At 33.0% G+C, this 23,777-nt stretch overlaps 1 protein-coding gene across 9 annotated transcripts in view; it reads right to left on the bottom strand.

Moving 5' to 3' along the window:
- LOC119609667 (atypical protein kinase C) overlaps positions 1 to 23,777 on the bottom strand; it is a 47,052-nt gene that overhangs the window by 3,990 nt on the left and 19,285 nt on the right. For 2 of the 9 annotated variants that reach the window (XM_037964530.1, XM_037964529.1), the window contains exons 4-9: positions 8,850 to 8,900; positions 8,693 to 8,778; positions 7,621 to 8,622; positions 7,361 to 7,555; positions 1,755 to 1,870; positions 1,418 to 1,544 (exon numbers count right to left, since the gene is read on the bottom strand). In XM_037964530.1, coding sequence (XP_037820458.1) covers positions 1,457 to 1,544; positions 1,755 to 1,870; positions 7,361 to 7,555; positions 7,621 to 8,622; positions 8,693 to 8,778; positions 8,850 to 8,900 — 1,538 coding nt within the window. In that variant the 3' untranslated portion in view covers positions 1,418 to 1,456. Of the gene's footprint in view, positions 1 to 1,417; positions 1,545 to 1,754; positions 1,871 to 7,035; positions 7,158 to 7,360; positions 7,556 to 7,620; positions 8,623 to 8,692; positions 8,779 to 8,849; positions 8,901 to 11,192; positions 11,354 to 17,000; positions 17,965 to 20,814; positions 21,601 to 23,777 lie in introns of those variants that run through there. The other 7 variants (XM_037964524.1, XM_037964525.1, XM_037964526.1 and 4 more) reach the window with 7 other exon arrangements.

Genomic DNA, 23,777 nt, shown 5'->3' with positions numbered 1-23,777 from the left:
ATAGACTAGACTATAGACTAGACTATAGACTAGACTATAGACTAGACTATAGACTAGATTATAGACTAGACTATAGACTAGACTATAGACTAGACTATAGACTAGACTATAGACTGACTATAGACTGACCGACCATAGACTAGACTATAGACTGGACTATAGACTAGACTATAGACTAGACTATAGACTAGACTATAGACTAGACTATAGACTAGACTATAGACTAGACTATAGACTAGACTATAAACTAGACTATAGACTAGACTATAGACTAGACTATAGACTAGACTATAGACTAGACTATAGACTAGACTATAGACTAGTCTATAGACTAGACTATAGACTAGACTATAGACTAGACTATAGACTAGTCTATAGACTAGACTATAGACTAGACTATAGACTAGACTATAGACTAGACTATAGACTAGACTATAGACTAGACTATAGACTATAGACTAGACTATAGACTAGACTATAGACTAGACTATAGACTAGACTATAGACTAGACTATAGACTAGACTATAGACTAGACTATAGACTAGACTATAGACTAGACTATAGACTAGACTATAGACTAGACTATAGACTAGACTATAGACTAGACTATAGACTAGACTATAGACTAGACTATAGACTAGACTATAGACTAGACTATAGACTAGACTATAGACTAGACTATAGACTAGACTATAGACTAGACTATAGACTAGACTATAGACTAGACTATAGACTAGACTATAGACTAGACTATAGACTAGACTATAGACTAGACTATAGACTAGACTATAGACTACTATAGACTAGACTATAGACTAGACTATAGACTAGACTATAGACTAGACTATAGACTAGACTATAGACTAGACTATAGACTAGACTATAGACTAGACTATAGACTAGACTATAGACTAGACTATAGACTAGACTATAGACTAGACTATAGACTAGACTATAGACTAGACTATAGACTAGACTATAGACTAGACTATAGACTAGACTATAGACTAGACTATAGACTAGACTATAGACTAGACTATAGACTAGACTATAGACTAGACTATAGACTAGACTATAGACTAGACTATAGACTAGACTATAGACTAGACTATAGACTAGACTATAGACTAGACTATAGACTAGACTATAGACTAGACTATAGACTAGACTATAGACTAGACTAGACTACTATAGACTAGACTATAGACTAGACTATAGACTAGACTATAGACTATACTATAGACTAGACTATAGACTAGACTATAGACTATACTATAGACTAGACCATTGACTAGACTATAGACTAGACTTTAAACTAGATAACTAGACTTTAAACTAGATAACTAGACTTTAAACTAGACTATAAACTATACTATAGATTAAATAATAAAAAAATCCATATCTGTTCATACTTACACGCATATTATAGGGATGTAAGTCACAAAACTCGTGATGTCAAACTTCGTCTTCCAAAGACATTAACAATGGATTAACATATTCGAAACCTTCAAATTCAGATTGATCTATATTATCAATAACACGACTGTTTTAAAGAAAAAAGAAGAACAAAATCCAAGAAAAAAAGAAAAGAATTAATTTTTTTACTCGAAAACAATATAAAAAAAATTTTAAAATTTCTTTAAAATTGTATTAAAAAAGATTAAAAAACAATTAAAATATTAGTTATTAAATATTAATAAATACCGCTATTTAGTTATACAATGAAAAAAAACGAAAACAAACAATTACTTACTCATCATCTGGTGTTAATTGTACCGCTTCGCCTGTAAATTCTGGTGGGAAATTGGCCAAATCACGATCTGAATCTAAACGTGGCTTAAATGGTGGTGTAACTTGCTTATAGGCAAGCTTTAGTTTTTATTTGTTTGATTTGATTTGAACATGAAAGTAAAGCATGATTTGAAGGATGATTTTTTTGTTTTGTTTTATATTTACAAAAAAAAAAAAAGCAACAATTTAGTAAACAAAAAAAGTTATAAAAAACTTAAAAACGTTTAAATCAAATGTTTTATTATTTAAGGAAAATTATAAATATAATATTATGAAAAATTGATGATTATTTTTTTATATAAATTAATAGAATTTCTTAGATTTTGTAAATGTATGCACTAGGAAGATGATTTTGTTTTATGTTTTACTTTTTCTGGGTTTTAATGATCCATTTTAAAACATACCATTATTTGATTTAGTAGTTGACCTCTTTAGTTGGACTTAAACTAAACATTTATATAAATGTTTTGTTTATATTTGTGGTTTAATTAAAGCAAGACAATCAGTTTATATTATTTTGATTAAAAATTATAGTATAAAAGGGGTTTTAGAAACATGCTTCCGCGATAATGATAGTTATATAGAACAAATAACATTTAAATTTAGTTTTTTCTTCATAAGAAACTCTAATCAAAAGCAGAGAAAGTTTTAGAATATTTATTGAATGTTTGTCGAATCATACGAATAAGCAAAAGAACGCATAACTCTACACCCATTTGTTTACTTGGAGACAATATCAATCCAGACAATAGGCTAGACTATAGACTAGAATATAGACTAGACTATAGACTAGACTATAGATTAGGTTATAGATTAGGTTATAGACTATAAACTAGACTATAGACTAGACTATAGACTAGACTATAGACTAGACTATAGATTAGACTATAGACTAGACTATAGACTAGACTATAGACTAGACTATAGACTAGACTATAGACTAGACTATAGACTAGACTATAGACTAGACTATAGACTAGACTATAGACTAGACTATAGACTAGACTATAGACTATACTATTGACTAGACTATAGACTAGACCATAGACTAGACTATAGACTAGACTATAGACTAGACTATAGACTAGACTATAGACTAGACTATAGACTAGACTATAGACTAGACTATAGACTAGACTATAGACTAGACTATTGACTAGACTATAGACTAGACTATAGACTAGACTATAGACTAGACTATAGACTAGACTATAGACTAGACTATAGACTAGACTATAGACTAGACTATAGACTAGACTATAGACTAGACTATAGACTAGACTATAGACTAGACTATAGACTAGACTATAGACTAGACTATACACTAGACTATAGACTAGACTATAGACTAGACTATAGACTATAGACTAGACTATAGACTAGACTATAGACTAGACTATAGACTATACTATTGACTAGACTATAGACTAGACCATAGACTAGACTATAGACTAGACTATAGACTAGACTATAGACTAGACTATAGACTAGACTATAGACTAGACTATAGACTAGACTATAGACTAGACTATAGACTAGACTATTGACTAGACTATAGACTAGACTATAGACTAGACTATAGACTAGACTATAGACTAGACTATAGACTAGACTATAGACTAGACTATAGACTAGACTATAGACTAGACTATAGACTAGACTATAGACTAGACTATAGACTAGACTATAGACTAGACTATAGACTAGACTATAGACTAGACTATAGACTAGACTATAGACTAGACTATAGACTAGACTATAGACTAGACTATAGACTAGACTATAGACTAGACTATAGACTAGACTATAGACTAGACTATAGACTAGACTATAGACTAGACTATAGACTAGACTATAGACTAGACTATAGACTAGACTATAGACTAGACTATAGACTAGACTATAGACTAGACTATAGACTAGACTATAGACCTAGACTATAGACTAGACTATAGACTAGACTATAGACTAGACTATAGACTAGACTATAGACTAGACTATAGACTAGACTATAGACTAGACTATAGACTAGACTATAGACTAGACTATAGACTAGACTATAGACTAGACTATAGACTAGACTATAGACTAGACTATAGACTAGACTATAGACTAGACTATAGACTAGACTATAGACTAGACTATAGACTAGACTATAGACTAGACTATAGACTAGACTATAGACTAGACTATAGACTAGACTATAGACTAGACTATAGACTAGACTATAGACTAGACTATAGACTAGACTATAGACTAGACCTATAGACTAGACTATAGACTAGACTATAGACTAGACTATAGACTAGACTATAGACTAGACTATAGACTAGACTATAGACTAGACTATAGACTAGACCATAGACTAGACCATAGACTAGACTATAGACTAGACTATAGACTAGACTATAGACTAGACCATAGACTAGACTATAGACTAGACTATAGACTAGACTATAGACTAGACTATAGACTAGACTATAGACTAGACTATAGACTAGACTATAGACTAGACTATAGACTAGACTATAGACTAGACTATAGACTAGACTATAGACTAGACTATAGACTAGACTATAGACTAGACTATAGACTAGACTATAGACTAGACTATAGACTAGACTATAGACTAGACTATAGACTAGACTATAGACTAGACTATAGACTAGACTATAGACTAGACTATAGACTAGACTTTAGACTAAACTATAGACTAGACTATAGACTAGACTATAGACTAGACTATAGACTAGACTATAGACTAGACTATAGACTAGACTATAGACTAGACTATAGACTAGACTATAGACTAGACTATAGACTAGACTATAGACTAGACTATAGACTAGACTATAGACTAGACTATAGACTAGACTATAGACTAGACTATAGACTAGACTATAGACTAGACTATAGACTAGACTATAGACTAGACTATAGACTAGACTATAGACTAGACTATAGACTAGACTATAGACTAGACTATAGACTAGACTATAGACTAGACTTTAGACTAAACTATAGACTAGACTATAGACTAGACTATAGACTAGACTATAGACTAGACTATAGACTAGACTATAGACTAGACTATAGACTAGACTATAGACTAGACTATAGACTAGACTATAGACTAGACTTTAGACTAAACTATAGACTAAACTATAGACTAGACTATAGACTAGACTATAGACTAGACTATAGACTAGACTATAGACTAGACTATAGACTAGACTATAGACTAGACTATAGACTAGACTATAGACTAGACTATAGACTAGACTATAGACTAGACTATAGACTAGACTATAGACTAGACTATAGACTAGACTATAGACTAGACTACTATAGACTAGACTATAGACTAGACTATAGACTAGACTATAGACTAGACTATAGACTAGACTATAGACTAGACTATAGACTAGACTATAGACTAGACTATAGACTAGACTATAGACTAGACTATAGACTAGACTATAGACTAGACTATAGACTAGACTATAGACTAGACTATAGACTAGACTATAGACTAGACTATAGACTAGACTATAGGACTAGACTATAGACTAGACTATAGACTAGACTATAGACTAGACTATAGACTAGACTATAGACTAGACTATAGACTAGACTATAGACTAGACTATAGACTAGACTATAGACTAGACTATAGACTAGACTATAGACTAGACTATAGACTAGACTATAGACTAGACTATAGACTAGACTATAGACTAGACTATAGACTAGACTATAGACTAGACTATAGACTAGACTATAGACTAGACTATAGACTAGACTATAGACTAGACTATAGACTAGACTATAGACTAGACTATAGACTAGACTATAGACTAGACTATAGACTAGACTATAGACTAGACTATAGACTAGACTATAGACTAGACTATAGACTAGCCTATAGACTAGACTAGACTAGACTAGACTAGACTATAGACTAGACTATAGACTATACTATAGATTAGACTATATACTACTCTATAGACTAGACTATATACAACTCTATAGACTGGACTATATACTACTCTATTGACTAGACTATAGACTAGACTATAGACTAAACTATAGACTAGACTATAGACTAGACTATAGACTAGACTATAGACTAGACTATAGACTAGACTATAGACTAGACTATAGACTAGACTATAGACTAGACTATAGACTAGACTATAGACTATACTATTGATTAGACTATATACTACTCTATAGACTAGACTATATACAACTCTATAGACTGGACTATATACTACTCCATTGACTAGACTATAGACTAGACTATAGACTAATCTATAGACTAGACTATAGACTACTCTATAGACTAGACTATAGACTACTCTATAGACTAGACTATAGACTACTCTATAGACTACTCTATAGACTAGACTAGACTATAGACAACTCTATAGACTAGACTAGACTATAGACTACTCTATAGACTAGACTAGACTATAGACTACTCTATAGACTAGACTAGACTATAGACAACTCTATAGACTAGACTAGACTATAGACTACTCTATAGACTAGACTAGACTATAGACTATTCTATAGACTAGACTATAGACTACTCTATTGACTAGACTATAGACTATAGACTACTCTATAGACTAGACTAGACTATAGACTACTCTATAGACTACTCTATAGACTAGACTATAGACTACTCTATAGACTACTCTTTAGACTAGACTAGACTAGACTATAGACTAGACTATAGACTAGACTATAGACTAGACTATAGACTACTCTATAGACTAGAATACTCTATATACTAGACTATAAACAATACTATTCATTAGACTATAGACTACTCTATAGACTAAACTATAGACTAGACTATACGCGAGACTATAGACTAGACTATTAACTGAACTAGAGTATTGACTACATTATAATTCAGGCTATAGATCAAACTATAAACTATATTGTATCTATAACAAGGCTGAGTAGAAAATTTTTTACGGATCTCAACGAAAAAACTGCTTTCAAAAAAGAAATATAAAGTTAAATCAAAAAAAAATATGTTTAGAGATTATAACAAACATTCAACATTATAGTTAAAGACATTCTTTTTTAAAAACTTTATAAATATAGGAAGCTTTTTTTTTTAAGAAAATAAAAAGGTATTTTTGTGTAGACTATTTGTTAAAAAGAAAGATTACATTACCACACACACAAAATGTCTTTTTTTTTCAAACTAAAACAAATAAACTTACGGATCATCTGGCGTCAATTCAGCCGGTTCTCTGGTAAATTGAATGTCAAAATTTGTTGTCATAAAAGGATCGCCAGGATCAAATGTAGGTATATATGGTGGTGGTACTTCCTTACGTGCAATCTTATATAAATTTATAAGGGGATTTCGAATACAAATACAACATTTTGTGTTTTACACAAAAATAAAAATTTCAAGAAATTATAATTATAATAAAAAAAAATTATAATAAATGTTTAAATAATAAAAAAAAAAACAAAATACGATAATCATCAAAGTTTCACATTAAATAAATAGATTAAAGTGGAATTTTAACACAAACTTACCATTTCCCAGTCAATAACCTTAAAGAAGGGATGATTTTTAATATCCATAAAGGCGGTCTCACGATGGCAGCCCAAACGATCGGCTGGATTTTTATTTAAGAAACCTTTAAGAACCGAAGCAGCTTTAACACTTAAAGAACGTGGTATACGTATGGTTTTCTCCAAAATGACTTGGAAAAGATAATCCTCAGTGTTCTTAAGAGAGGGAAAGAAAAGAGAGTTAATATTTGTTTAAGTGAAAAGAGAAAGGAATAGCTCACTTGATCAGGATTTTCTGAAGCCCCGGCTATATCGAAGGGACTGCGTCCAGCCAACATTTCATACAGCAACACACCCAAAGCCCACCAATCTACCGAAAAACCATAATCCTCACCCCTTAGAATTTCGGGAGCTATATAATTGGGTGTGCCACAGAAGGTGGAAGTGGTATCACCTGGGCGTATGCCTTCCTTACACATGCCATAATCGGTTAGTTTAATATGACCCTCATGATCTAGCAAAACATTATCCAGCTTCAGATCACGATATATAATACCCTTCTCATGCAAGAAATTCAAAGCCAAACTTATTTCGGCTGCATAAAAGCGAGCATGTTCCTCTGGCAAACGTCTTTGACGTTGCATGTGATACATAAGATCACCGCCGCGCACAAATTCAATAACAAAGAATAGACGTGATGGTGTCTGGAAGCACGAATGTAAACCCACCAGGAAAGGATGATTTGAGGCTGTTTCAAAAACATGCTTCTCCGTTTGCACCCAATCGATATCCTCATCATCCGTAACCAAAGCTTTCTTAATAACCTTCATGGCATAGATGCGTCTAGTCTTTTTCAGTTCCACCATCAAGACCTTGGCATAACTGCCACGACCAATGACACGTATCAATTCGAAATCATCCAAAGAGAATTGACGCTGTGAACCCATTTCAATTTCCTCCTTATTCTGTGAACCCATATAACCGCCCACTCCGCCACCACTAGAAGCCGAAGGCATATACTCTGGATCCGAAGAGATGCAGGATTCATCGGCTCCCGGATGTATGGGTGGATAATCGGGTATGGGTGGTGGCATTTGTGGTAGCTGCTCGGCGAAATCATCTTCCGCACCCTTGGGCACCAACGGTTTGACATCCTCATTCGAACAGGGTTTCTTAACCAATTTATGGCATTTTTTGTGTACCAACAGTTTGCATTGTATGCACTTGAAACCTTGACGTCCCAGACCCCAGATGCGATCTTGGCAATAAGCACAAAATGCACGCTAAATGGGCAATTAATAAAAACAATAGTAAAATTTATTGCAATAAAATTTGTTTAAAGGTCATTCTTACTCTATTAAAACGTTTAGCTTGGAATATATGACCATTAACCCTATACAGTTTGCGCCATCTTCTGGCACCCCGTCGATAAATGCTGCCTGTTTTGTGGGAAGAAAACAGAAATCAATTTATATTTTATTATTCTATTACAAACAAAACAAAAACTTACGATCTTCACCATCACATAATGAACCAGGTGCTGCAGGAACATTTGGGAAAACTTGAGTTCGAAAGAAAAAAGAGAAAAAGTTTTGTAATTATTTTCTTTTCAATAGAAAACTTATTAGAGAAACTAAAGCGTTTTTAAAACAAATTATTCATGCATTAATCTTTATAACGAAAAAAATAGTTTTATAAATTTAAAATGGCTTCAAAAAGAGAGAACACGACTTCAAAACGAGAGAAAACGAGTTGTATAAAAGTTTTTCAATAGAATTTTTCATTGGAAACATGTTTTCTGTAGAAAATTGTTTCGCCGTGACTGTTTTTTATATAAAAGTGGTTTGGCGTGAATGTTTCTTTAGTTTAGTAATTCGCCGTGACTTTTGTCTATAAAAAACAGTTTCGCCCTGGTGGTTTTTAAAGATAATTGTTTCGTCGTGTTTGTTTTCTATCGAAAAGTCACTGCAAGTCATTTCTCTGTAGAAAAAAGTCACGATGAAATAATTTTCTATAGAAAAAAGTTCACGGCAAAAAAGTTTTCTACAGAAAAGTCACGGCGAAACATATTTCTACAGAAAAAAGCCACGGCAAAACATATTTCTATAGAAAAAATTCACGGCGAAACATTTTTCTATAAAAAAAAAAAAAGAAAAAAGTTACGACAAGAGATTTTTCTTTAGAAAAAAGTCAAGGCAAAATATTTTCCATTGAAAAAAGTCACGGCGAACTATTTTTCTATAGTAAAAAGTCATGTTTAGTCATATTTCCCAATAAAAATCTATAGACAAAAGTCAAGGTAAGACACTTTTCCATAGAAAAAAGTTACTGTGAGCTATTTTTCTATAGAAAATAGTCAAGGCAAGACATTTTTCTATAAAATACAATCAAGGCGAATGATTTTTTCGTAGAAATCAATCACAGCAAAGAACTTTTACTTAGGAATGAGTCAAGGCGGAAAACTTTTCCATAAAAAGAGTCACGGCGAGATACTTTTCCATAGAAAAGATTCACGGCGAAGGTCTTTTCTTTAGAAATCAATCACGGCGAAACGTTTTCCTATTGAAAAAAGTAACGACAATACATTTTTCTATAGAAAAAAATCACGGCGAAATATTTTTCTATAAAATATTATCAGGGCGAATCATTTTTCTATAGAAAAAAGTTAGGGCGAGATATTTTTCTATAGAAAAAAGTCACGGCGAACTATTTTTCTATAGAAAAAAGGCATAGTTAGTCATATTTCTCTATAAAAAATCACGGCAAGACATTTTTCATTACGGCGAACCAGTTTTCCTTAGAAAAACGTCTCGGCAAGACATTTTTCTAAAGGAAAAAGTCAAGGCAAAAAACTTTTCCGTTGAAAAACGTTGCGGCGGGCCATTTTTCTATAGAAAAAAATCACGGCAAAACATTTTTCTATAGAATACAATCAATGCGAATGATTTTTTCTTTTTTCCACGGGAAGAAGTCAGGGCGAAAGGCTTTTCTTTAGAAATCAATCACGGCGAAAGACTTTTCTATAGAAAACAGTCACGGCGAGAAACTTTTCCATAGAAATTATTCACGGCGAAAGGCTTCTCATTAGAAAAGAGTCACGGCGAAACATTTTTCTATAGAATACAATCAAGGCGAATGATTTTTTCTTAGAAATTAATCACAGCGAAAGACTTTTCCATTGATAGGAATCACGGCGAAATGCTTTTCTTTAGAAATCAATCACGGCGAGAGCCTTTTATATAAAAAACTGTCACGGCGAGATACTTTTCTATATAAAATAGTCATGGCAAAACACTTTTCTATGAAAAAAGATCGAAAACCTTTTTATAAATTGAGGATAAAAGTCTATTATTTTCGATTTTGTATATTGAACTTTTTTATAATTTATAACAAATAAATAAATCATAAAACTCAATAAATAAACAGCAAACAAAACAATTTCCTACTGTTTTGTTTTTTCTTTTTCTTTCTATATAAGAAAAATCCCAATTATTCAATTTGCATTTTATCAAATGATAAAAATAAATTCAATTTTAAATGATAAAATGTAAAAAAATATATATATAAGAACTTAAATATCAATTGAATATAAAATATTATAGACACAAGATTAAATCAAGGTCATAAAAAAATATTTGTATATTTTTGTAAAAAAATTATACTAAAACGTTTTAAAAAAGAAGTCATGCAAAATATCCCCCAAAAAATTTTTATACACAGATAAATTACACAGCAAAAAAAACAGAAACGAAAAAAAAAGGTCAAAAGCTTAAATTAACAAGTGTTGGAAAAAAATTTAAAAACTATAAAGAAATTCAATTTAATAGAAATTAAATACTTTTTGAATACTAACAAGCTGAACCACCGCTCATAAAAAAGGCTGAAGTCTGTACACCATAAATGGTGGCAGCATCACAAATTCCACTCCAAATAATCATAATGTTTAAATAAATACAAAATTTTGTTTGTAATTAAAACAAACAATTTTCACCCAAAAAAAAAAAACACAAAACTCTTTTATAAAGTATTGTTATTCACAGAACAAAAGGATAAATGTTTGATGTAAAAAAACACTTTTTTTAAAACTAAAATCCTTTTTAAAACACTTTTTCACCAAAAAGAGATTTTTTTTGTTTATTTGAAATCACATTATGAGACTGAAAAAAGCAAATATTAAAAGAAATTTTGTGTTATTTGTTATTTATTTATTTATTATCAAACAAAAACTAATGATTAGAAATTGTTTTTTTTTTTCTTTTTGCGATTAGTCAAATATTGGAAAAAAAAACCGCCCGTTATATATTTTAATAAATAACTGTTCGTTGACGAAAATTTTCGTTAAAACTGTATAGAATGGGTCATCAAAAGTAAAAAGAGACCTCTAAACAAAACAACAAGTAAACCCATCAAATACACTCTCAGTAAAACTTTATAACCCAGCAAACACAGGGGCAAAAAATGGAAAAGTTATCGAGACAGAAGGAGAAACCAAATTGTAGAGAGAAAAATGTTTTCATTAAAGAAAGTCTAGCTTAAAGTCTAGACTATAATATAGTCTATAGTCTGGACTAAAGTCTGCACCAGAACCTGTCTAGTCTATAGTCTGGACTAAAGTCCTGTCTATAGTCTGCACCATAGTCTAGTCTATGGTCTAACTAAAGTTTAGTCTATAGTCTAGTCAATAATCTGTACTACAGTCTAGTCAATAGTCTATAGTCTGGACTGGACTATAGTCTAGCCTATAGTCTAGTCTAGTCTATAGTCTACTCTATAGTCTAGCCTATAGTCTAGTCTATAGTCTACTCTATAGTCTAGTCTATAGTCTGGACTATAGTCTAGTCTATAGTCTGGACTATAGTCTAGTCTATAGTCTGGACTATAGTCTAGTCTATAGTCTGGACTATAGTCTAGTCTATAGTCTGGACTATAGTCTGGACTATAGTCTGGACTATAGTCTAGTCTATAGTCTGGCTAGTCTATAGTCCAGACTATAGACTAGACTATAGTCTGAACTATAGACTAGTCTATAGTCCGGACTATAGTCTGGACTATAGTCTGGACTATAGTCTGGACTATAGTCTGGACTATAGTCTGGACTATAGTCTGGACTATAGTCTGGACTATAGTCTAATCTATAGTCTGGACTTTAGTCTGGACTATAGTCTGGACTATATAGTCTAGTCCATAGTATAGACTATTGTATAGTCTATAGTATAATCTATAGTCTGGACCATAGTCTAGCCTATAGTCTGGACCATAGTCTAGTCTATAGTCCGGACTACTATCTAGTCCATAGCATAGACTATAGTCTATAGTCTGGACTACTATCTAGTCCATAGTATAGACTATAGTCTATAGTCTGGACTATAGTCTAGTCTATACTCTAGTCTATAGTCTAGACTATAGTCTAGTCTATAGTCTGGACTATTGTCTAGTTTATAGTTTGGACTACATTCTAGCCTATAGTCTGAACAATAGAAACTATAGTCCAGACTATAGTCTAGTCTATAGTGTGGACTATAGTATTGTCTATACTCTAGTCTATACTCTAGTCTCTAGACTATTGCCTAGTTTATAGTCCATAGTATAGACTATAGTCTAGTCTATAGTATAGTCTATAGTCTGGACCATAGTTTAGTCTACAGTCTTGACCATAGCTTGTAGTCCAGACTATAGACTGGACTACAGTCTAGCCTATAGTCTGAACTATAGTTTAGCTCTCCAAACAATTATCTTTCATTTAAAGATCACACACACATATGTTTGCTGGTTATTCTCCCATTTATGCTCACTTCTTTTCGTTGTCTGGGCATTGCCTGCAGAAGTAGCTAAAGAAGGAGAACTCTCCCATATATATAGGGGGGCAGTAAACAAATACAAAATACAGTTTAATTGTTTAATAAATTGTCCAATACTTTTTTTCTTTCATAAATACATTCATATTTTTCAAGTGATCGCAGTCATTTACGGACTAGTCATATATATTATGACATTATCAACCACAACAACAACAAGAACATTATTCACAAAACGATTTTGAAGACTTTTAAGTATAAAGAGTAAGAACAAGAACTAAATTACAAAGATATACATATCTACGATTTGGTAATTTTAAGTGTTGCCAATTAAATGAAATTGAAACGATTTTCAAAACGGTTTAAATCATGCATATTACTAAAGAAATTTCTGTTTTTTTTTTTTTCTTATAGTAAAGTGTCTTCTCAAGAATATTTTTCTTGGAAAATAACTACTAAAGACTCTTTTCTTATAGAAAAGTATCTCTTCAAAACAATGTCTTATTAATATACTCTTATTGTGATTCGATTAAACCGATTACTTTTTTAAAAAATGTACATCACTTTTGCTTGCAATTCTTATAAGAGGGATTTAGTTTGCATATGCATTCTATTAAATATAATTGAGTAAATAATAATTGTAAATTGTAAAATTATTATTAAGAGAACAATAATACTAATTAGCTAAATGTGATAAACAAATGAAAAAAAAATTAATTAAAACTTAAATATGAAAAACTAGTACAAAGTTTTTATAGTTTAAAAATTACTAAAACAAATAAAAGAATTATAATGAATAGTTTAAACTCTACAACAACAAAATCAAGATTATATCTAGTCTGCAATATGGGGTCAAGAGTACAGTCTAGAGTATAGACTAGTCCACCACAGCCTACAGTTTGGACTATAGACTAATATACTGTCTGAACTTTAATTTATTCTATAGTCGACTATAAAAAAGACCATAAGGACTAGAACTATAGTCCAGTTTGTAGTCTGGACTATAGTTTGGTCTATAGTCTGAACTATAGTTTGGTCTGTAGTCTGCACTATAGTTTGGTCTGTAGTCTGAACAATAGTTTGGTCTATAGTCTGGACTATAGGTTAGTCTATAGTCTGGATTATAGTTTAGTCTATAGTCTAGACTATAGTTTAGTCTATAGTCTGGACTATAGTTTAGTCTATAGTCAGGACTATAGTTTAGTCTATAGTCTGCACTAAAGTTTAGTCTATAGTCTGGACTATAGTTTAGTCTATAGTCTAGACTATAGTTTAGTCTATAGTCTGGACTATAGTTTAGTCTATAGTCCGGACTACAGTTTAGTCTATAGTTTGGACTATAGTTCAGTCTATAGTCTGGACTATAGTTCAGTCTATAGTCTGGATGGTTGTTTAGCCTATATTCTGGACTGCAGTTTAGTCTATAGTCTGGACTATAGTTAGGCTATAGTCTGGACTAAAATTTAGTCTTTAATCTGGACTATAGTTTAGTCTATAATCTGGACTATAGTTTAGTCTATAGTCTAGACTGTAGTTTAGTCTATAGTCTAGACTGTAGTTTAGTCTATAGTCTAGACTGTAGTTTAGTCGATATTCTGGACTATAGTTTTGTCAAAAGTCTGGACTATAGTTTTTTTATAGTCTGAACTATAGTTTTTTATAGTCTGGACTATAGTTTAGTCTATAGTCTGGACTATAGTTTAGTCTATAGTCTGGACTATAGTTTAGTATATAGTCTGGACTATAGTTTAGTCTATAGTCTGGACTATAGTTTAGTCTATAGTCTAGACTATAGTTTAGTCTATAGTCTGGTCTATAGTTTAATCTATAGTCTGGACTATAGTTTAGTCTATAGTTTGGACTATAGTTTAGTCTATAGTCTGGACTATAGTTTAGTCTATAGTCTGGACTATAGTTCAGTCTATAGTCTGGATGGTAATTTAGCCTATATTCTGGACTGCAGTTTAGTCTATAGTCTGGACTATAGTTCAGTCTATAGTCTGGACTATAGTTAGGCTATAGTCTGGACTATAATTTAGTCTTTAATCTGGACTATAGTTTTGTCTATAATCTGGACTATAGTTTAGTCTATAGTCGAGACTATAGTTTAGTCTATATTCTGGACTATAGTTTTGTCAAAAGTCTGGACTATAGTTTTTTTATAGTCTGAACTATAGTTTTTTATAGTCTGGACTATAGTTTATTCTATAGTCTGGACTATAGTTTAGTGTATAGTCTAGACTATAAGTTAATCTATAGTCTGGACTATAGTTTAGTCTATAGTATGGACTATAGTTTAGTCTATAGTCTGGACTATAGTTTAGTCTATAATCTGGACTATAGTTTAGTATATAGTCTGAACTATAGTTTAGTCTATAGTCTGGACTATTGTTTAGTCTATAGTCGGGAATATAGTTTAGTCTATAGTCTGGACTATAATTTAGTCTATAATCTGGACTATAGTTTAGTCTATAATCTGGACTATAGTTTAGTCTATAGTCTAGACTATAGTTTAGTCTATAGTCTAGACTATAGTTTAGTCTATAGTCTAGACTATAGTTTAGTCTATAGTCTGGACTATAGTTTGGACTATAGTTTAGTCTATAGTTTGGACTATAGTTTAAGTTATTTTAGCCTATTGTCTGGACTATAGTCTAGTATATAGTCTGCACTATAGTCTAATCTGTAGTATAGACTATAGTCTAGAATACACTGCTGTCTACAGTCTGAACTAAAAGGTGTAGCGTATCAAAATTCTTCAACTCAATTGTGACGTAAAATTTCTATTTATAATCCATTAGAAAATTTTATTAGTTTCAATTTTAAATTAGTTTGCAGGTACCAAAGTTCAGTTGTTTAGAAATATAATTGCTTTTGATAAAATAGACGAATTTTGAATTAGATGTTTGAGTTATAAAATCTAGGTCAGTGTACTATGAGTACAAAGTTTAAAATTTAGAAAATGGGGTACTTTTTAAGGGGAAATACCGCTGAATGTAATGAGTAATATTTAAATATGTATATAAAAACGTTTTTAAAGAGGAATCTGGGTCTAATGTTAACCCAGGAGACAGTGGATAGTCTTTCAACGAATAAGATTTGTAACTTTTTGGAGCTAAGAGAACCATGAGAACCATGTTCGTAAAACACCTTTTAAACCTATTGATTTTATCACTTTAAAAGTAGTTAATAAAACTTTATTTAATTACATTTTGTTAATGATAGTGTTAATTAAACAAATAATTAATAATTACTTTACGTTTCTCTATAAAATGTTCTCTAACAAAAGCAGCCATTAATTAATTACAAAATTTAACTCAAAATATTAAAATTTTATTTTCAATAAATTCTCTCAACACATGTCTTTTTCTATATAAACAAATTCTTAATTGGACTCGTAGCTGCTTAATGCATTACAATTTAACACTGTTTAATGATAATGTTGAAATGAAACTGAATAAATTATAGAAGAAATATAGAAAATGACGACACAGAAATATGTATAGTTTATAAATTTGTTTATCAGTCGGGGCTCGCGCTCTCAGCAGAGAAAACTCAATATCAATTTATATAAGAAAAGTAGGGGAATAATGTCTATTAGAGATAAGATTAGCTGATAATGAGGGCTTATAGCTGGTTGAGGGAAGTAAACGCTGTGTTATCAGTTACAAACAATATGATGGGAATTAAGAAGGCAGCAAATGGAATAAAAATAAATAAAAACAAATTGTTCTATTTTGTAAAGAAAAAATAATAATATAATTATCTGGAAACAGAAATACAAATTCTATCAAATTAACATTTCCAACAATAACAACAACAACAACAATCTTGATTAAAATTTAACCAATTTCTCTCACACATACGTTTACCTGTTGCATACGCCGGTTCAATTTCCTCCTCCGATTGCAATTGCTGTTGCTGATGTGTAGTTGGCACAGTGGGTATGGGCACTGGTATGGGCAGACGTTCATAATGTATACACTCATGATGATACTGATGATGACCATGACCATTGTGTATGGTACTGAGAGAACTATTACGTCCTCCACTGCCACCACTACCACAACCATTTAGACCACTACCGGCACTGCCGTGTCTAACGATGTGATGATGTTGATGTGTTGCCGCCTGTTCTAGGCCTCCCATACAGGGACCACTGCCAAAGACACTACCACCACTACCGCCACCCGAATCATCGGTCGTAGTGGTGGTATTGTGACAGCGACTCGAACAACGTCCCAACGAACCACTGCCGCCACTGTGAGTATGATGACCACCCGACATGCCCACTAAATGGGCGGACATATGGCCCAGGTGACCACCACCACCGCTGCCAATACCGCTTGCCATAATTGAGCCACAACCTTGGCTAGAATCGGAACCAGAATCATGACCAGGACATGGACCAGCTGATCCTGGCCTAGAGCCGATCAAACTCATAGTGGAATGTGGCGGTGTTATCGACGATGATGTTTGCATATAATGATGTGTATAAGGATGTGGATGTGGTACATCATAATCGCCCGTGTCAATAGGACCACCGGCCAACATGCCCACACTGCCACTGCTGCCGTGTACCACATTCACCAGATGTCCCGTGCTGCCCTGCAAACAGCCCATGGAACCATGGGCGCTACCGGGACCGACAGCACCATGGCTGCCATGATGGCTACCGCCACCATGTATACTACCATGAGCACTGCCGCTGCGACTGTGCAGTGATACACCTCTTGTCAACGTGTTATTGGCTGATTGTATGGAAGATACCACCGCACCGCGGCACATAATGTCTGATAGTTGATTGGCCTGTATATCAAAATATTTGGACTTTTGTAATAGGAAACACAAGAACACACATAAAATGATTTAGGCAGACGATGAAGTTTAAAGTGTGAGTTGGTCCAATGAGTGTTTTATTTTATTTTTTTTTTTTGTGTTTAACAATTAATACAAGGTTTTTCAAATAGGCATGATCCATTATTTAAACAACAAGTTTCAAATTGTGATTATGATTTCAGTTTTGGTTTTAAAGAATGCCATATGCCGGATGAAAAAATTTTGCAAAATCGGTTGGTTTTTTGGAAAAGAATGCAAAAAATATAATAGAAAATTCGTTTAACCAAATTAGTATGAAGAGAACGTTGTGAGAAAAGATGAACTAAAGGTGGTAAAAGAGGAAAAAGTGGAAAAAGGCAAGAAGATAACTAAACTCTTAATGGATTTCCAAACTTCGGCCTTAGATAAAAACATTTTTATTATTAGCCTTAAAATATGCAATACTTAAATTTTCTTTTATACAGCCTGCAAGTATTCTTTAGAAAAAAAATAAGTGAGAACTAGTACAGTTCTAGTTCAGTTCTAGTTCAGTTCTTGTTCAGTTCTAGTTCAGTTCTAGTTCAGTTCTAGTTCAGTTCTAGTTCAGTTCTAGTTCAGTTCTAGTTCAGTTCTAGTTCAGTTCTAGTTCAGTTCTAGTTCAGTTCTAGTTCAGTTCTAGTTCAGTTCTAGTTCAGTTCTAGTTCAGTTCTAGTTCAGTTCTAGTTCAGTTCTAGTTCAGTTCTAGTTCAGTTCTAGTTCAGTTCTAGTTCAGTTCTAGTTCAGTTCTAGTTCAGTTCTAGTTCAGTTCTAGTTCAGTTCTAGTTCAGTTCTAGTTCAGTTCTAGTCAGTTCTAGTTCAGTTCTAGTTCAGTTCTAGTTCAGTTCTAGTTCAGTTCTAGTTCAGTTCTAGTTCAGTTCTAGTTCAGTTCTTGTTCAGATCTAGTTCAGTTCTAGTTCAGTTCTAGTTCAGTTCTAGTTCAGTTCTAGTTCAGTCTTGTTCAGATCTAGTTCAGTTATAGTTCAGTTCTAGTTCAGTTCTAGTTCAGTTCTAGTTCAGTTCCTAGTTCAGTCCTAGTTCAGTTCTAGTTCAGTTCTAGTTCAGTTCTAGTTCAGTTCTAGTTCAGTTCTAGTTCAGTTCTAGTTCAGGTCTAGTTCAGTTCTAGTTCAGTTCTAGTTCAGTTCTACTTCAGTTCTAATTCAGTTCTAGTTCAGTTCTAGTTCAGTTCTAGTTCAGTTCTAGTTCAGTTCTAGTATTCAGTTCTAGTTCAGTTCTAGTCAGTTCTAGTTCAGTTCTAGTTCAGTTCTAGTTCAGTTCTAGTTCAGTTCTAGTTCAGTTCTAGTTCAGTTCTAGTTCAGTTCTAGTTCAGTTCTAGTTCAGTTCTAGTTCAGTTCTAGTTCAGTTCTAGTTCAGTTCTAGTTCAGTTCTAGTTCAGTTCTAGTTCAGTTCTAGTTCAGTTCTAGTTCAGTTCTAGTTCAGTTCTAGTTCAGTTCTAGTTCAGTTCTAGTTCAGTTCTTGTTCAGATCTAGTTCTGTTCTAGTTCTGTTCTAGTTCTGTTCTAGTTCTGTTCTAGTTCTGTTCTAGTTCTGTTCTAGTTCTGTTCTAGTTCTGTTCTAGTTCTGTTCTAGTTCTGTTCTAGTTCTGTTCTAGTTCTGTTCTAGTTCTGTTCTAGTTCTGTTCTAGTTCTGTTCTAGTTCTGTTCTAGTTCTGTTCTAGTTCTGTTCTAGTTCTGTTCTAGTTTGTTCTAGTTCTGTTCTAGTTCTGTTCTAGTTCTGTTCTAGTTCTGTTCTAGTTCTGTTCTAGTTCTGTTCTAGTTCTGTTCTAGTTCTGTTCTAGTTCTGTTCTAGTTCTGTTCTAGTTCTGTTCTAGTTCTGTTCTAGTTCTGTTCTAGTTCTGTTCTAGTTCTGTTCTAGTTCTGTTCTAGTTCTGTTCTAGTTCTGTTCTAGTTCTGTTCTAGTTCTGTTCTAGTTCTGTTCTAGTTCTGTTTCTAGTTCAGTTCTAGTTCAGTTCTAGTTCAGTTCTAGTTCTGTTCTAGTTCTGTTCTAGTTCTGTTCTAGTTCTGTTCTAGTTCTGTTCTAGTTCTGTTCTAGTTCTGTTCTAGTTCTGTTCTAGTTCTGTTATAGTTCTGTTCTAGTTCTGTTCTAGTTCTGTTCTAGTTCTGTTCTAGTTCTGTTCTAGTTCTGTTCTAGTTCTGTTCTAGTTCTGTTCTAGTTCTGTTCTAGTTCTGTTCTAGTTCTGTTCTAGTTCTGTTCTAGTTCTGTTCTAGTTCTGTTCTAGTTCTGTTCTAGTTCTGTCTAGTTCTGTTCTAGTTCTGTTCTAGTTCTGTTCTAGTTCTGTTCTAGTTCTGTTCTAGTTCTGTTCTAGTTCTGTTCTAGTTCTGTTCTAGTTCTGTTCTAGTTCTGTTCTAGTTCTGTTCTAGTTCTGTTCTAGTTCTGTTCTAGTTCTGTTCTAGTTCTGTTCTAGTTCTGTTCAAGTTCTGTTTCTAGTTCTGTTCTAGTTCTGTTCAAGTTCTGTTCTAGTTCTGTTCTAGTTCTGTTCTAGTTCTGTTCTAGTTCTGTTATATTTTTGTTCTAGTTCTGTTCTAGTTTCTGTTCTAGTTCTGTTCTAGTTCTGTTCTAGTTCTGTTCTAGTTCTGTTCTAGTTCTGTTCTAGTTCTGTTCTGGTTCTGTTCTAGTTCTGTTCTAGTTCTGTTCTAGTTCTGTTCTAGTTCTGTTCTAGTTCTGTTCCAGTTATGTTCTAGTTCTAGTTCTTCTTGCTCTTTTGCCACTTCCTTTCAACACCTTTACAAAATTATAGTTTAAAAAGAAGACAAAATTTATAAGAAATATTATTATTTCATTAACAAAGAGGAACAATTTACGATACCTTAGTATAAGTCCATACCTGAGGACTATCCAAACGATCCAGCGATTGACGACGCGAAGGATAATCATCCGCTGCAAACATTTGCTGTGCAGCTGGACAATTTTTATTTGAATGCTGATGTAAATACTGTTGTGATGATGTTAGAGGATGTGGTGGCGGAGGCGGCGGAGTTATAGAGCCACAAGGGCTACCGGGACAAGGACTACCCGGACACGGACTACTGCAGCGACTGCGACAGGTGGGACTGTAGCAGAGATTGGCTTGTGTACCCGAGGGTGTATTAGGACATGTATTCGAAGCATTTGTGGTTGTGGAAGGTTGTGTTACCGCCGCCGCCGCAGCAGCCGCTGTCGTGGTGGTGGTAACACAAGGTTCTTCCTCGGGCTGTTGTAGGTTGACGGGTAAAGGAGTGCATTGGGTATTACGACGCGGCGAACGACCACGATCCACCGTGGTAGCACTCCAATAACCCCAAGCCATATTTGCGAAAAGTTATGTTTTAGCAGCAGTTAAACTTTTTAGTATTGAATTCTTTTTTTTTTTTTTCTTTTGTTTTTCGATTCTTAAACTAAGTAGCAAAATTCCTTGAGTTCATTTAGTTTTCTTTTATTTTGTTGGTTTTTTTTTTTTTTTTGTTAATTTTCTTTTTATTTAGTTTAATTATTAATTTAAGTTGTCATTTTCACAACTGTTAAGGGGTTTTCTTATTGTGAAAAACCACACCTTTTTTTTGGGTAGACTAATAATTGTGTAATATTTCTGCTTTTGGCTTTTATTTTCTATAGATATAAAAATGCAATTACAAAACAACACTCACAAAACTTTAAAAAAATCACATTTTGTCCATCTTGGCACTTAAACCACTTTTTCTTATGCATAAATTTTTTTTGCTGATTTTTTTTCTTAAAAATTTTCACTTTATTCTTTTCTTTTCGTCCAACATAAGTAACGAAACGAAACCAAGAAATGTTACTAAAAAAGTTATAAAATAAAATAATAATGTTAAGCATAAATCTTTTACAGATGGAAATCAGGGAAATCTTTTTTTATAATTCAGCTTTCTTTCTCTTTACAAATATTCAAGTAGTTTTCATTTGGTTGGATACCTTCCTTTAATACACATTCACTGATGTGACTGGTGATAAATGATTACAATGAACAAGTTAGTACACAGACCAAAGGAGGAAAGATGTTGGTGCTGTTGAGGATGACGATGGCAAAGGAGAGGAGCAAGTATAAAAATTTTGCGGTTGGCAAAGTCAAAAGTATAAGAAGAGTTACAATTCGAACGATTAATAATGCATTGCAGATGTTATTACTGTTTTTTTTATATTTTGTTATTGCTGCTCCTGCTACTCCTGCCGCTACCTCAACCGCTTTCGTTATTGTTGTAGTTGTTGTTGAGCCGATTTTTATGTTAGTGGATGGAAAAATCCGTAACATAACACTTGCACACAGTGTTGTAAAGGAATGTCAAATGAAAAAGTCAACATTGTGATAAAAAACAAACACTTACACGGTCTCCAGAGAGAAAGTGGGAGAGTTAAAGTAAAATTATCCCCCTAAAAAGTTTCACTATTTAAATGAGCCAGAGAGAAAAAATAGTTAAAGTGAGAATGAGCAAAGAAAGTTGAAGTGAGGGCATGTGCTTATAGAAATTGCAGAAAGTTATGAAGTTTTTAAGAATTTTGTACTTTTTTTTTAGCAGGAAATTGAAATTTTTATAGAAAACTTGAAACTTAATTAGTATGGAACGTGAACAGAACTAGAACAGAACTAGAACAGAACTCTAGAACGAAGAACTAGAACAGAACTAGAACAGAACTAGAACAGAACTAGAACAGAACTAGAACAGAACTAGAACAGAACTACAGAACTAGAACAGAACTAGAACAGAACTAGAACAGAACTAGAACAGAACTACAGAACTAGAACAGAACTAGAACAGAACTAGACTAGACAACCAGAACTAGAACAGAACTAGAACAGAACTAGAACAGAACTAGAACAGAACTAGAACAGAACTAGAACAGAACTAGATCAGAACTAGAACAGAACTAGAACAGAACTAGAACAGAACTAGAACAGAACTAGAACAGAACTAGAACAGAACTAGAACAGAACTAGAACAGAACTAGAACAGAACTAGAACAGAACTAGAACAGAACTAGAACAGAACTAGAACAGAACTAGAACAGAACTAGAACAGAACTAGAACAGAACTAGAACAGAACTAGAACAGAACTAGAACAGAACTAGAACAGAACTAGAACAGAACTAGAACAGAACTAGAACAGAACTAGAACAGAACTAGAACAGAACTAGAACAGAACTAGAACAGAACTAGAACAGAACTAGAACTAGAACAGAACTAGAACAGAACTAGAACAGAACTAGAACAGAACTAGAACAGAACTAGAACAGAACTAGAACAGAACTAGAACAGAACTAGAACAGAACTAGATCAGAACTAGAACAGAACTAGAACAGAACTAGAACAGAACTAGAACAGAACTAGAACAGAACTAGAACAGAACTAGAACAGAACTAGAACAGAACTAGAACAGAACTAGAACAGAACTAGAACAGAACTAGAACAGAACTAGAACAGAACTAGAACAGAACTAAAACAGAACTAGAACAGAACTAGAACAGAACTAGAACAGAACTAGAACAGAACTAGAACAGAACTAGAGCAGAACTAGAACAGAACTAGAACAGAACTAGAACAGAACTAGAACAGAACTAGAACAGAACTAGAACAGAACTAGAACAGAACTAGAACAGAACTAGAACAGAACTAGAACAGAACTAGAACAGAACTAGAACAGAACTAGAACAGAACTAGAACAGAACTAGAACAGAACTAGAACAGAACTAGAACAGAACTAGAACAGAACTAGAACAGAACTAGAACAGAACTAGAACAGAACTAGAACAGAACTAGAACAGAACTAGAACAG

This window comes from Lucilia sericata, unplaced genomic scaffold, assembly GCF_015586225.1.
Source record: "Lucilia sericata isolate MDLA Ls3-8-SP2 unplaced genomic scaffold, ASM1558622v1 Contig001033F_arrow, whole genome shotgun sequence".
Taxonomy (NCBI): domain Eukaryota; kingdom Metazoa; phylum Arthropoda; class Insecta; order Diptera; family Calliphoridae; genus Lucilia; species Lucilia sericata.
This window is presented reverse-complemented; position numbering and strand designations above follow the sequence as displayed.